At 35.3% G+C, this 16,590-nt stretch overlaps 1 protein-coding gene across 1 annotated transcript; it reads right to left on the reverse strand.

Annotated features, from left to right (window-relative positions):
- Positions 1-523: 523 nt before the first annotated feature.
- Positions 524-2,037, reverse strand: LOC136233028 (serine/threonine-protein kinase-like protein CR4). Its single transcript, XM_066022559.1, has one exon. The coding sequence runs from the start codon at positions 1,820-1,822 to the stop codon at positions 776-778; it is 1,047 nt and encodes a 348-aa protein (XP_065878631.1). The 5' UTR covers positions 1,823-2,037; the 3' UTR covers positions 524-775.
- Between the last annotated feature and the right edge of the window lie 14,553 nt (positions 2,038-16,590).

Here is a 16,590-nt window from a genome sequence, read left to right on the forward strand (position 1 = left end):
TTTAGTTATATTTTTAAACGTAAAATTCAATTAACAATCGTTATTTTATTTGTATTCGAAATTTATATTTTAAACAGTTCGAAAGTATATTTTTATTATTTTTTTATAGGGAAAAGAAGGAAAAAACAAAACACCACAACAAGTTAGTTCTGTATTAGCCTAGGAAAGCTAATTCTCACATTATCTTCTGAAAGCAAAGATAAAAGGAAATTAAGGGGAGACGAGAAAATCGAGACGCCCAAAACGCTCTCATGGCTTTTTGTAGCAAGCTGATCTGTCATCTGATTCTGCTCTCTGTAAACATGGCAGAAGTTGATACTATCGAAAGAGGGGTAAATCCCTCTAATTGCCTTGATTAAATTCTGGCTCCCTAAGCACAGAGCCCTTTTATTAGAAATTAAATTGACTGCTTCGAGATTGTCTTATTCCACGAGCAGATTCCTAATCCCCAGATCATCTACCATCCTAAGCCCAGAAAAGATACCCCAGAGCTCGAAAGCATATTCTTATTATAATTTGATTAAAAAAACTGTAAATATTTTGATTTGAGTTATAAAAAATACAATTTGAGTAACACATAAAAATGAATAACGTTCTTTTAACTAAACTAAATATTCACATATAATTAATAAAAGCATAAACTTAATACGATAAAACAATAAATAATCAGATATGTTGAAATAAAAAAATCCGAAACTTAACTAACCAAAATCGGAATAAAAATGAGTTTCATCATAGAAAGATTCACTGTACGTCCGATACACCAGTCATCCGGTCATCCGTACGCCGAACATAACTCAGCTTCTAAGGAACTCAAAATGGCAGCCACATGAGAAATAGTAGGTCTACTCTTCCTAGAATTACCAACACAAGCCAAAGCAACTTTAGCCAATCTCACAAGTGGTTTCAAATCACTAGGCATTTCAAGTCTTTTATCCAAAATTTCACTCACTTTCATTTCTTTAATCAAAGGCAATGCCCACTTCACAACTACACCTTCCTCACTTCTCCTACCACTCAATATTTCCAACAACACCACACCTAACCCATAAACATCACTTCCCTTACAACCACCACCACCTCCGCCACCTCCTCCTCCCGCACCGCGGCCGCCTCCGCCGCCCCAATACTCATCATCAACATACCCCAAAAGCCCTCTTTTTTCATTAGGTGCCAAAAACGACAGTCCATAATCACAAATCTTAGCACAAAACTTCGTGTCTAAAAGTACATTTGATGCCTTCAAACATCCATGAACAACATTGGGTACCATTTTTTCGTGCAAATAATGAAGTCCACGAGCTGCACCGGCGGCGATCCTCACCCGCCGGCGCCAATCCAACAACGACCCACGATCAGGATTCTCGTGCAAATAATAATCCAAACTTGCCATACCTACAAATTCCATGACAATAATTCTTTCCCCCGGACCTTGAGAAAACCCCAAAATGGGGACAATATTGGGATGTTGAGCCAAAGAGAGAGATTTTAGAACCGATGAGAATCCGAAACTCGCATTGCTTAAAACTAGAGAAGGGTGTATTCTTTTTACGGCGACTAAGTCTTTGTTGGGTAAAACGGCGGCGTATACTGTACCTAAACGGCCTTTTCCGATGACTATTCGCGGGTTGAATCCGTCTGTGGCGGCGTCGATGTCTGTTAGTGGGTATTGGGGTGCAGATTGCTTGAGGGAATTCATGGTTTCTTCTGATTGTACTGGTTTTTTTCTGCAGAAGAAGATTAGGACAAGGATGAGGATTATTACAGAAGTTGCGAGTAGGGATAAGGTGAAATCATATGCGATTTTCTCGGAGGAAAGCATGATGTTTTTTTAGATGTCGGAATTTGAGATTGAATTTGAGTGAAGAAAATTGCAGAGATTAAAAGGTATGAATGTATGTATGGAATGGATGATGATCTGGCGTAAATGTGGAAGCTTTGAAAAAATGGTGTTTTATTTGGTAAGGAAAGTTGGAATTTTTTGGAGGTTACATTTAGAAAATATAATTGGTTCACGGTTGGCCGCCCTCTACTTCCTTTTTTTCATAAGGCAATTAAGAATTATGTAACGTAATTTATTCGGATTTGAGTAATTTTCTTTTAGCCCTTGTTTGAATTGAGGTATTTTAAAGTAAGGTAAGGTAAAATAAGTGAAGTGTATAAAATAATTTGTTGTGTTTGGACAGTGGCGGAGTTAGGAATTGACAGTTGGGGGGCTAATTTTAATCCGACTATTAGGAGTAATTTTTCGAAGTCCAGCCCGTTAGTGCTGGGCAAATTTTTTTAAGCTTCCAGCACACTGAAACTTTGTCATTTTGGTATGTTGACTAAAAATTATAATATTTTCACACTTTTTTATTTTTAGCTATAAATTTTTTATATTTTTCACAAAATTTAATTTAGAAATTAAGTTAATTGAGTCTCAAAAGTAAAAAGTTAATTTTTTTTATAGATAATAAATTCTTAAAAAAATAGATATAATAAAAATAAGTTCAAATAAAACAAAAAAAAATGTCTAGTTGAAAAAATAAAGTTCAAATAAAACAAAAAAAAAATGAGCTTGGTGTGGTTTGAACCCGTGACCTCTCACTTTAAAATAAGACTCTTAACCACTTTAAACTATTAAAATAATACTACATAGGTTAAATATATACCAATATTAGGGGGGAGGGCAGGCTACACGAGATAAAACTGGGGTGGGGGGGTGGCCCCCCAGGCTATGGGCTGGCTCTGCCCCTGTGTTTGGATAGAAGGTAAGGTAAGTAATGGTTTAATAATGTAATTGTGTTTGGTTTGATGGTAAGGTAAGATAAGATAAGGTTATATACAAAATTACTTTTATATCTAAATAATGTCTTATTTTAAAATAAAACATAGAGGGTAATTTTGGAAAAGAAAGATCTGTCACATGTCTATCCTCCAATTTGGGATGTAAAGAAAATTAGTCAAATTTTACCTCACATATCCTCACTTACTATTACATTCAATTACACCTCAAAACAAACAATTAGCTTCTCTCACTTATTTTAAAATAGCCCAATCCAAACAAGGTCTTAGGGAATAGTTGAAAAAAAAAACTTTTCAACCATTGACATTTTGGGCAATAGGAAAAAAAATTAGGAAAGAAATAGGAAATTTTTTAATGAGAAAATGATACCTGTAATTTTAGATGTTAATAAAAAAAATTACTTTTTTAGAGAAAAAAAAAATGCTTTTGTGATAGAAATTATTTTTTTTTCTACTCGAAAAATGGCCATAAGAGTGAGATATTTCAAAATATATAACGGATAGATAAGTTTATTATCTGCTCTAAATCACTACAAATTTCCACTGAATATAAGCACTTGAAATGATCTTGACTATATTTATAGAAAAAATGAAATAAAATACTAAGCAGAGAAAAACTGATTGAAAAAATATGTCAGTCCAATTTAATGTAGTATTATCAAAAAATTATTTTTTTATTCTAATATTAAAAAACCACAAATCTTCTTACCAAAAAAAAAAAAACCACAAATCTCATTTTATTAAAATAAAAAAAAAATCATATTGCGGGTTTGACATTTATAGTATTTCACACTTGCGTTTTTCTTGACTTTTCCTAACTTTTCTCCTCCACCTTCTTTTGTTTGTTCTCCTTCCTCTTCTCTTGTGCAAACACTAACTTTTTTTTTATTAATATATTGCGGGTTTGACAGTACTTGTGTCATGGATGCTCACCCCACCCAAGTTCTGTCTCGTCCCAAATTCTATAAAAATAAAAAATAAAAAAAATCATGCTTGATATTAAAGCACAACCCATAAAATAATTTAAATTCATTTTTTATATATAAAATGTATTTGTCTAGTCATGCTTGAGGTAATTCTTCATTAGTTGGTTTCCTTAAAATATGCAAAACAAGAATGGTGCTTTGGATTTGTTTTAATTTTTTGGGTTGTTTATTGCTCTAAAATATAGAGCTTCCTAATGAATATCATAATTAAATATAAATATCAAATTTAATTTTGAATATATCAATATTTTCTATGTATAATAAATAAAGTATGTTTTTACACCATAATTTAAAAAAATTAAATTCTAATTTATAAATTCTAAACTCTACATAATACATTCTAAACCCTTAATTTATAAAGTTTAATTTTTAAAATAGATTCAAAATAATGATTTTATTAATATAAATAGAAGAGATTGATATTTTGTTGTTGATTGCCATTTGAACCTACTTTTCCTCTTATATGGTTGATGTGTAGAGATGTGTAGAGATGCTATTATACTATAATAATTCAATTGAAGTGGTGGCTATTTTAATTTTGTTAAATTTTCGGCAGAAAATGTCACATTTTGCAGACAAATTGAATCTTGTTTTGTTCCATTTGATTTACTTGTATTTCAATATGATATTTTATTTATTTTGAGATGAAATATATTTTGTTGTTTTCCCTGTCTATTAAATACAACAAATATTAAAATAACAACTAACACTAAATCACTTATAATTACAGAAAAAGAGATCGATGTGATGTTAAGAAGGACTATGACTGACATATGCACTGTGATGCCAAAATTAATAGTGTTTTAAAGAGAGTGGCGTTGAAGCAAAAGAGCAAAACAGTATAAAGAGCTTTTATGTGGGTTTTACATATAGTGATGGATTATAAAGTTTGGAATCCAATTGAATGAGAATTATCATATTGATTGCCATTGATTAAATAAACAAACTTACATATGTATATATACAAGTTTGGAAAGAAAATGGTAATAAAGAAAAAAACTATTCTATTCAAACTTTTTGTATTGATTCCTGAAATCTAAAATCAATAATAATTAGCTGATTAATGGTGATGATTGCTCGCACTTTGTGATTGGTTCTGTAACTTTGATCTTGCATTGATGACTTTTTATTCTCTTTCCCCTTTGTTGTACTCATAGTTGAAATTTGGATTGCATTAGTTTGTTTATCTCGTCTTTCATTCCTTTCATCTCCCTAGTCCTGATCTTTTTCCACTTCAGACATAAACGAGAAAGAGAATTGAAATTCTTTAGTTTAGGTTCAGACATACCTTTGGTTTCAATTCTCGTTTATGCTTCCCAAAAATGAAAATAAAGCTCAAAATTCAACGTGTACCAAGTTTTAAACACATTTCAAGCATGCAAAATAGAAATGCCAAAACTTCAGAATTGGATTTTACTCTTGAAGATGCTTTAAACATTTTAAATTTTCCATTTTGATTTATATGGGTATGAAAAATAGAATTTATTCTTTAAAATCATACTACCATTTTTTAACACTAACATTTATTCATTATTTCCAATGCTCTGCATTCTATTTAAATAATTTAGCTTTTCAATTTTGTGTTTCTCGATTGGAAGATTATTATTTAGTTGTGATGTGTTATAACTTTTGAATTAAATGTTTCCAACTTTATATAATATGAGCTCCAAACTTTTACTCGCCTCTTCAATAATATGCAAATTGAAGAGTATGATTAACCTACTATTTCATTATCAGATTCTCAAAATGTATGATCAAATATAAGATGGAAGAATGAGCTTTGAGCTGATGAGAAATAATGGTCAATGGAAGAACGAAAGAACATAGATGCAAGAAAGAGATGGAAGCATAGATAAGATTAATCTTAACCCTTGATCTAAATAAGAAGCATAGATGCAATATGGCATTTGGTTTGGTTGGTTCAAATCAGAAACTTATCAAAACACATTAAAAAAACGTATATTTAAAAAAGGCAGACCTAGATATAAGAGGACTAGGATGCATATATGTGACATAATTAAAGAACAAATGTGACTTAGAAGTTATACCTACATACATAAAAAATCTCATATAGATATAAGAGGACTAAAATACAGATGTGATACTTTATGAATTACATATTAAGCAGATAAGAGTTTTGTGTCAAAATTTCCCGCCTTTGATTGCTTTATAGCCTTCCTTCCCAAGCCTAATTATCTTTCTTACATCTCTTTCTTGCATTTTGATTCTAATTTAAATAACTTGGTTCAGACATACCTTTGGTAAATTTTCGGTTTCATTTTTGGGAAGCACAAATGAGAATTGATCTTTTCAGACATAAACGAGAAAAATGTGAAGCATAAACGAGGATTGGAATATTTTAGTTTGGGTTCAGCCATACCTTAAATGGAGAACGGATCCTTTTATGTTTGCATGTAGGAGGAAGTTATTAGCTATACATGTCGGTGTTAGTAGATCCCTTTCTCTCTGCACGTCGATGTATTGTCTCTACTCGTAGATGGAAAGTTATTGTAGATCTTTTAATCTCTGCACATAGATGGAAGTTGTGGTACATACTTTTGACTCTCTACACGCAAGCGAAAGAAGTTATGGTTGGTTTAGGGTTCAGGGTTTAGGGTTTAGGGTTTTACATATAGTGATGGATTATAAAGTTTGGAATCCAATTGGATGAGAATTATCATATTGATTGTCATTGACTAAATAAACAAACCTACATATGTATATATACAAGTTTGGAAAGAAAACGGTAATAAAGAGAAAAACTATTATATTCAAACTTTTTGTATTGACTCCTGAAATCTAGGATCAATAATAATTAGCTAATTAATGGTGATGATTGCTCGCACTTTGTGATTGGTTCTGTAACTTTGATCTTGCTGATGACTTTTTATTCTCTTTCTCCTTTGTTGTGCTCACAGTTGAAATTTGGATTGCATTAGTTTGTTTAGCTCGTCTTTCATTTCTTTCATTTCCCTAGTCCTCATCTTTTTCCACTTCTTGTGTGTGGAACTTTGTTGTTGTGTCACTACAAGAAAATATCTTTTCTGTGGGGGAAATATTTCCCCACAAAATATCATTTTTTAGCCAGTAAATGACCTTTGTGGCGATAAAACTTTCGCCAGAGCGTCGCCAGTGTTAACGCGTCATTAAAAATTAGTTTGGCGATTTTCCGTTTCACCACAAAAATTTTATATCTCTGGCGAAATTTATGATCCCCATAGAAGATTTTTTATTTTGTGGCGAAGACGTCACAAAAGGGGATATTTTTTGTGGTGGAAGAAAACGCCACTATTGTAAAAAGTGTCGTCGGAAACTTAATTCTTTTGTCGTTGAATTTCTATAAATTTGTGACGAAAATTTCCCTAGTAAGGCCGCTTAATTTTCTATGGGGACTTTTCTTTCGCCACAAATAGCATAGACCATTGTGGGGAAAATAAAAAACCCCACAAAAACATAACAAATTTTTATCCCCATTATTATATTTAATTTGTATTATTTCATTTACTACTACTATTAATATGTAAAAATTAATGTGAACAAATTTTGAATAGATTATCAAAATGAAATTAATATACTCGTAATGAAATAATACGAAGAATATAACTAATAATTATATCTCATGAGTAATAGAAGTTTAGAATTATATTAATTACAAAAACGAATACAGCTTTACAAAATGGACAAAAAAACATTATGCAAGTTAATATTTAGACAGTTACAAAATATGAACAAGTCAATTTACAAAATATGATGTCCGCAACAGTTAGCAAAAAGCCTGTAAAAAATTATAAACGAATAACATTTTGATTAGAGTTATATTCAAACTGTTATTTAAACATCACAGAAATAATTTAAAATGTGGAAAATGGTAAAACATAAAAATGAATTTACCTGTATTCGCACAAAAAATCCTTCAACACGAGGTTTCATTTTTTTCTGTCTTCGTTCGCCTATTAAAAGTTACATAAAAATAAGTATGAAACTATATAATGTAATACACAAACCATAAAGGCAAGCAGAATGCATTCTATTTGTCAATAATATATATTGCATGCTATCTATTCACTTATTTAATTTGTTCAATAAAATTCACAATAACACAGAACTCAATATGACAATTTCTTCCAAATCATTATATGTGAGAACTACTCCATGAGTGGGAAATTGGGAATCAACAAAGTCGGGTGGCTACTCCATGTAGATAACTTCACCAATAGTTCCATGGAGAAAAGCATTGGACATATCCAGCTGAGTGATGAATCGACTGTTAAAAACAGAAATTGAAAGCAGCAATCGAATGGTAGTGGGTTTGATTATAGGACTGAAAGTTTGATCAAAGTCAAGCCCGTTGGTGAAATCCCTTTACAACAAGGCAAACCTTATAATAATCAATGCATCCATCTAAATTGAATTTAACATGAAACACCCACATACATCTAATAATATTTTGTTGAAACACAATTTCCACATTAATTTTGATTATGACAAAAATATTAAATAAAATTAATATCTCCATAATTAATAAAACATGAAATTTAAATGTTGATTTATTTATACTAATGTGTTTGTTGAAGTGTGTTGATGAATTATAAGTAAGTTCAAAGAAATAAGAAAAAGGTCTTAAGTCTTTAAGTCAAAGCCCATAAGACAAATGTTGTTGGATCAAGCCTCAAGCCCAACAATGAGAATGATCCAGAAGCAAGTAAGTTGTCTCAAAGATGAGACAAAACTCGAAAGACAGATCAAGCCACGCTGGACAAGATCAAGAGTTGAATTTGTGTAACTGACAAAGGCTCGCCAAATAAGGAAAGATTCAGAACCAATAGACAGCTTGTCTCTTGGTCAACCTGAGAACTTTGTCTGATTTGGTTAGACCATTAGACTGCTTCCGACCAAGTCTGAAGCACAACGCCATAGACAAATCAACGATAAAAGATAGAATACCATTGGTTGTTGACACTGGCTTCTGAAGAGTGAAAGCGATAGAAGAGTGTTTCCCTCCCAACGGTTATTTCGAAATTTGAAATGACCCAGCCTTCAAGTGCCAACTATAAAAGCCCCCTCATTTGCAACTTTGGAACTTGATCTTCAACGCACAAATTCTGAGTGAATCACTTCTTGAAGTTCCAAGCAAAGCAAGGCAAAGCAAAAACATTTATACAAACTTCCTTATTCTTCTGTGTTATCAATTCTTTAGATCTTTCAAAGTGTTCTTAGATTATAACAAAATCATCAATCTTTTAGATTAGTTCGGAAGCTCTGTTTGTTCGGTATTTAGAAAATAGAGTTAGATAGTTTTGAGTGTATGATTATAGAGGAAGGTACTCTGTAATAACTCAACGGCTATTATAAGGGTTTGTGCTCTACCAGAAAGAGCTCAGTAGTGGGTTAAAGCTCAGAAGAGGAATTCCAGAGACTAGATGTAGGGCAGGAGATCGGACTAGGATAAAACTTCTAAGTATCACTCTCTTTAACTCTTACTTCTTATTGCTCGCTTTTATTTCAGAAACATAAATTAGTCAGAGTTGTATTTAAACTGTGATAATTTCGGAAGCCCTTCTTAGGCGTTATCTTTCGAACTAAGGACAGAATCAATAGTTGTTGATCAACTAAAGTTGCCTCTGAATCTTAAATATTTATCCTCTGAACTGTGCTATTGTGCTATGAGAAACATTTTAACTTGGCTAAAAAATTTAAATCCTAAATAGTTCCATTAACACCCCCCCCCCCCAGGAACTAATTCTCATATAACAATCGACCAACATATTTGTCATAGAATCAGAAGACACTAATTCCCAAGTGCCATTTTTGTTCAATTAAACTCTTGTTGCATAGCCGCATGCCATTTGGGATTTTTCATTACCTAGGTAAGCACGTCGGAGTCAGGATCATTCCCACTGCATGGACAAGTAAAGTATTAGTAGCATCAATTGACGCATGTAGTACAAATAATGTAGGAGAAAGGAGTTGTGTCATGTTGTTGATTGATAAGGATGGTGGGATATGTAGTGGAGTTGGAATTGGAGGTGTAGTGCCTTGATTGGGAGCTGATTGTGGTAAGTTTATAGCAAGAGGTTGTATAGATGGTAGTACAGTAGTAGGTATAGCAGTAAAAGGTTCCCGAACTTATGGAAATTTAATTGCAAGTGACTCAGACTGATTGGAAGTTGATATCTGGTGAAACTCACGTATTAGTTATGAAGGAAAATAGGCAAACGTTTGGCAGAGGAAATATAAAAATTTTAACCTATTTCCTTTAAACCAAGATTCGTTAATCGTTATTTCATATAAAGAGGGATAAAAAGAAATACATTTTGAAGTACTATCTACTGTTGCAAGCGAAGTGCCCTCAACTCTAGATCCGAGTTCACGAGCACAAAACAAAAACACAAATCAAACGATATAAGAACTCAACCAAGTAATAGCAATCAAGATAGATTGCCTCTAATTAATCAACACAAGATCAAAAAATAAAAGAAAGAGATGAAATCAATTGATTCGGAAGCATGCGGTGACAATCGATCCACAACTGTTGGGGGTCGAAATTTTCACTCTCTGGGATAGTGAGGCATCGCCGAAATTCTCAATAGTAGGGGGTTTATATAGCCTCTCGTATCTAAACCCTAGTTAGATAGAATTAGGTTATTGAATAAGAGTTATATTTAAATTAATACTCTTATTATTATTATCTGAAACTATATCTAAATATAAGATAATAATAACTTATTAAATAGGATAATAATTAGAAGCAATTTAATCTCGTTCTCTGAAGGCGTTAATGGGAATTTGTTGGCCAGTATGGAGCACGGGGCTATTCTCTTCGCTATTATTTGTCACCAAATGTGGAAATGGAGGAATGAAGAGTTATTTGCTGAGAAGACTGTCTTTATTCCTGACCTCCGGTTTTACTTCTCGAAAAAACTCTCTGTTATTACAAAGAGTTTTGAAGGAGAGCCCCTGGTTCACCCCTCCCCGGTTAAAGAGGTCCAGTTAGTTGGTTGGAGGAAGCCTAGGGAAGGGGTTGTCAAGTTGAATACGGATGGCTCCTGCCTTAGTAATGGCAGAATTACTGCTGGTGGAGTTCTTCGGGATGCTGGTGGCGCCTGGCTGGCTGAGTTTACCCATAACTTAGGTACGGGCTCCTCCTTTACTGCGGAGCTTTGGGGGATCTTGTTTGGCATTAAACTCGCCATTCGCATGGGTGTTAAAAGACTTTTGGTGGAGTCTGACAATTTGGAGGCTATCAACAGGATTTCGGATAGACAGGCTGTTTGTCTTAAGAGTCAGAATCTCATTAAAGCCATCTTGAGGCTTCGTCCTGCCTTCGATTCTCTTACCTTCTCCCATATTTATAGGGAGCAAAACCGCGTGGCGGATCGCTTGGCAGCTGCTGGGCATGGGGGGATGTTAGGTGTTTCTACCCTTTCCGTTCCTCCTTCTTTTCTGTTACCTTCTCTTCTTGAGGATAGGATTGGGGTCAGTCTTCCTAGACTGATCCCGGGTTAGGTTTTTGTTTGTTTGTTTTTTTCTTCCCTTCTTACCAAAAAAAAAAGAAGCAATTTAATCTCAATAAACCTTCTAACTTATTTATCCTATAATTAATTTAATCCATAATCATAATCTAATTATAATTGTCTGAAATTAAATTAATTCCTTATGTGTCCCTACACATAAAAATCGCCCCCCCTCCCCTCCATAATTGGGCCTTAGTGGACTCAGTTGGGCTTCCGTCAATTAATTAACATCTGTTTCTCTTTTGGGTTTCAAGTCTTATGTGTGACCCATTAGGTTCTTATTGCTTCTAGCCGTATACAACCATTAAATTAATTTCTCCAAATTACATTCAATCTTTGTATAACGGAATGAGTACGCGAACTGTGATTGGCAGATCCGAAACATTCCCCCAGAGCTCTAAGAAGACAGGTTGATTCTGTCGTTGACCTTTCCGTATTAGTTACAGTGTAATCCGATCCTTTATCAACTACATCCTTGAACAGAATCTTATGACTATGGATTATGGCAAGTCACATATAGCGAGACGTTCGTTTTACTTGTACAGGTCGAGTTAACTCCAATTAGATAGGTTAAGTAAAATCTCCATTTCAAGTCTTAAGCTATCACCTTGCAATGATTTAGAGTCAAGTCTTCCACAAGCGATCCTTGGATGTATCTCCCATTTATCAGGAGTGACAAATGCTCAATCCAATGTTAACTACCCTGCAATTACTTCCTGTGATACCCAACGTCTGCCGAACACACCCCAGAGTCATCCTTGTTATGGATCGTGTTAGAACAGGATCAAAGCATCACATTCCATAATCCAGAATCACTAATTAACATTCCTTTGAGTCTGAGGATTACTTATACCTATTAATACCAATGAGATGAACAGGTGACAAGGATAAATCTACCCATCCTGTTATCTCAAGTCGGGCCCCCCAATTTCATTGGATCCATGTAACTGTCCAGATATCTACATATCTGAAGCTTGTGAGATCAGCTCTCTATCTCGACAGAAAACATTGTTACATGCAAGTCTTAACAGTGTTATGTCAATCCCTATTCAAAACATATCACTTGACTTGGGGTGGTTTTAAGTTTATTATAATGTTTTGTCTCACTTCATGCTTGTATGAACACTTTATAATCACTTTAAATAAACTTAGGGATTTCCTTTTATTTTAGACTTATTTAGTTCTTTAAAAGTGGTTGCCTTTATACAGTTATGAAACCATATCTTATTAAAAAAATGACATAAAGAACAATTCATTTACAGTAGGTTTATATCCTAGAACAATTGTGATAACTTGTGGAAAAATCCTTGATCGGAGCACTTCCCTGTGAGGCGCCGTTGGGATCGGTCGGGGACACTCCGATGCCAAAGTCAGTAATTTTCTGAGAATAAACTGTAAGCACAAAAGTAGAGAATCAGTAAGTGTACCTCAATAGCTTGGGATGCAAGCTATTTATAGTCATGTAGTTGTAACCCTCGGTAACTAGAAAGTCTCCATTAATGCTCCATTAATAGCGGTTACTGATCTTATTCAAGTATGACCGTTAGCACATTAATGAGTTATTAGTTGCCTTTATTGGGAATCGGCTCTGCCGTTGAGTTGGCGTATCGAGGTATGATGGCGGGTCTCCCAAGGCGTTTGACTCTTTGTGGCGTGTCTCATTATGGCGTATCTCGCCATGGTCCACGTGGTGTGGCATAATGCTAGAAACTCCTTCCTTTTCCTCATTATTTGCATATTCACCCCTGCATTAATCCTGCATTAATTATCATTAATTCCACATTAATCATGCATAAATATCTCTTTTAGAAGGAATAATGGTTTGTCATTCTCTCTATTAATTTTCTCGTATTCCTTATTCAAGAATAATTTGGGTTGTTATCAGAAGCCCCCCCTAAAGGTATAAAAAGCTCTTTAGGGCTGTTTAAATGGTGTTTCATTTTTCTATCTTGGAGGAAAGTAGACCCGCCCTAGATGGGGGATCACATATGGATATGATACGCTTTTAGGGGATTTTGCTTCTTCGTGGATAGGTGGCCAACCGTATCCATTGTTAGCCTCTAGGGGCTTCTTGAGAGTTATATTTCCTTTAGAAAGGAATAACCTGCCCTTTATGGGACCATTTATTCCTACCGCATAGGATTATGATTCGCCTTAGGGACTTCTTTTCTTGAGTTCTTCCATATTGAGGAGAATGACCCGCCCTTAGGGATCAGTAAGAATGATCAGCCATTTAGGGACTTCTGTGCATTTTGTGGGGGCTTTTGACACTCTAGGCATTTGCTTTTTTAGCCTTTACTCATTTTCCAAAGTGTTTTACTTTGCATTTGTGAAGGCGAGACTTCGTTATTTCTATGATGAAGATGAGGATTCATTACTTCGATGAAGACGAGGCTTCATTGTTTGGATGAAGACGAGACTTCATTATTTGGAGATGAAGACGAGGCTTCATTATTTGGATGAAGACGAGGCTTCATTATTTGGAGATGAAGACGAGGCTTCATTATTTGGAAATGAAGACGAGGCTTCATTATTTAGAGATAAAGACGAGGCTTCATTATTTAGAGATGAAGACGAGGCTTCATTATTTGGAAATAAAGACGAGGCTTCATTATCTGGAGATGAAGACGAGGCTTCATTACTTGGATGAAGACGAGGCTTCATTATTTGGAGATGAAGACGAGGCTTCATTATTTGGATGAAGACGAGGCTTCATTACTTGGATGAAGATGAGGCTTCATTATTTGGAGATGAAGACGAGGCTTTATTATTTGGATGAAGACGAGGCTTCATTATCTTGGATGAAGACGAGGCTTCATTGTTGGATGAACCCTTTTCTTTCCAGAACTATTTTTACTAATGCATTATATCTTTTAGCAAGTAACTTTTTAGAATCTGGTTTAGGATTTCTCCGATTGTTTAGGGTAGGTGGCCAGCCGTACCCTAATGTGTGAACCTTTGTGAAGGTTAGAAGCTTTTATTCCTGGTGAGGAAGTTAAGCTGCCTTAGGCGATCGATTTGCTTCCTATCTTTGAGGTGAATCGATCCGCCGCCAGGTCTTGAGACTCTTCTTTGGGAAGAGTATTTGAGAGTGTAAAGTTCTCACGTTTGAGAAATGTTTTAACTCTGTCTCTGACGACGATCAATCATTTCCTATCTTTGAGGTAGATCGATCCGCCGCTGAGATTATTGTTCTCCTATCTTTGAGGAGAAAGTTTAGGGTGTAATTTTCTCATGTTTGAGATAATTTTAACCCGCTTTTGATGGTGACCAATATTGTTCCTGTCTTTGAGGAGAGAGTTGAGCTCATTTGAAAGCTCCTGAGGGTCTGTGCTTCTTATCTTTGTGGAAAAGGGATCCGCCCATGATGGGGATCAATTGTCCTATCTTTGAGGTAATTGATCCGTCTGTGGAACTTTTCATTCGCCAGCCACTGGGCGTATATCAGGAATAAAAGCTAGGCAAATGAATATAAGAAGTATGGCAAGAAAGAATAAATTATAAAATATAGGATACTATAACAGTTTAATGCACATATAAGAATACGTAAAAATACTGATTTTTAGGCCTATGGTTCCGTCTTTTCTGAGCAACTAGAACCGCATCCTCAATGATGTTTAACTTATGAGTAATCACATCTGGGCTTACTTCTGTGGGGATCTCATTCTCCTATGCAAATAGGCTTTCAGACTCAATGAGAACTTTCGTAACATCCTCATTGATCTCAGGTTTTAATCCTTTAGCGATCCGCACCCGCTTTCCATCAGCAATAAGGAGTGTTTCTGTGTCGCCCAAAGCTGTAGTGACAAGTTCATCTTCCACACCTTCGTCATCTTTGAATTGTGGGCGGATCGATAGCGACGCCGAGTAGGTCTCTTGAACCGCCTTTAGGTTCCCGTTAATCATTATTCCTCCTTTGCTAGTGGGAATGTACATTGCCATACGACGGATGGAAATTAGGGCTGCAACCTCTGAGATGAACGGCCGCCCAAGAATGATGTTATAAGCTGATTGTCCATTCATAATAGAGAACTCCAGATCACCAATCCACGCTTGATCATCATCCGCCAGCTTGCATTCCAAAGTTACCTGGTCCTTGGTCCGGATAGTGTGACCTGTCACTCCCATGATGCCAACAATGGTTGTTTCTATTTGGATCGGATCAACCTTTAGTTTGGCGAATGCACCTATGGTGATGACATTGCAAGAACTGCCCGTGTCTACCATTACTCGCTTCATTTCATCTCCCGTCCTTCAATTGTCACCGCATCTGTATGTGGAGAGATTACTGGACCTGTTTCTGCAAAAGGGGCAATTGAGGGATGTTTTATCCAGAACGGATATTTTTGCTTTTTCCACGGGTGGCTGATACACTGGTCCATCTGCTATGACATTAATGACACTTTTGAATTTCTTTTTGGGATCTATCTTCTGCTTGTCGTCTTGTTATTTGTTATTCTGGACAAAGCTATCTAGTTTGCCAGCTCCCAGCAAGCTTCAGTGTGATGGCCAATCTGTAGTACGCTTTGGCGTTTCTTCCAACGGTTACATGCTCCCCTCCTTTGGGTTCGGGATATGTAATGTCCCGCTTATATTGATTCTTTTCTTTTATATTGTGGCAAGTTGGAAGCTTTAATCATTTTTCCGCCTCGTACCCCATGATTCATGCTGTGAATGGCGAATTCCTATTAACTGGATGGCGTATCTTTCTTCATTGTTCTCTTGTCTATCCAGAGTGGCATTCACTCGCCTTTCAATCTCATCATTCGTGTGTTCAATGTTGAATCATGATGGTGAAGCCGGCTCTTGATCTTGATCTCGATCATATTGAGGTTATGCTTGGAGCTATGGTTTAACTCGGATGGATGTTGTCACAACCGCGGGAGCCATTTTATCTAGCTTCGAATATCTTGTCTCCGCATCCTTCAACATTTTGCTAACATAATAGATGGAGAACTGCTGACCTTCTTCTTCTTGAATAACCACGGTGCACATAGTTTTATCCATGACAGATTGATACAAATGCAGGTCTCCCCTTCAGATTGGTCTGCTCATCAAGGGTGGTTCTGCTAGGAATTGTTTTATACCTTGATATGCTTGTTGACAATCTTTCTAGTACGATGATCCGCCCGTTCAACCTCTGGATCTTTCTCACCCATAGTGGGGCTTTCATTTAGGCGCTCTTTTCACCTTTTTCCTCGCAGGGCTTTTTACTTTATCTGGATTTGCTCTAACTCCTTTTTTGCTAATGACATAGTCAAGGAATTTTTCTGAAGTGACTCTGAATATACACTTCTCTGGAT

Source organism: Euphorbia lathyris, chromosome 6 (genome assembly GCF_963576675.1).
Source record: "Euphorbia lathyris chromosome 6, ddEupLath1.1, whole genome shotgun sequence".
In the NCBI taxonomy this organism is placed as follows: domain Eukaryota; kingdom Viridiplantae; phylum Streptophyta; class Magnoliopsida; order Malpighiales; family Euphorbiaceae; genus Euphorbia; species Euphorbia lathyris.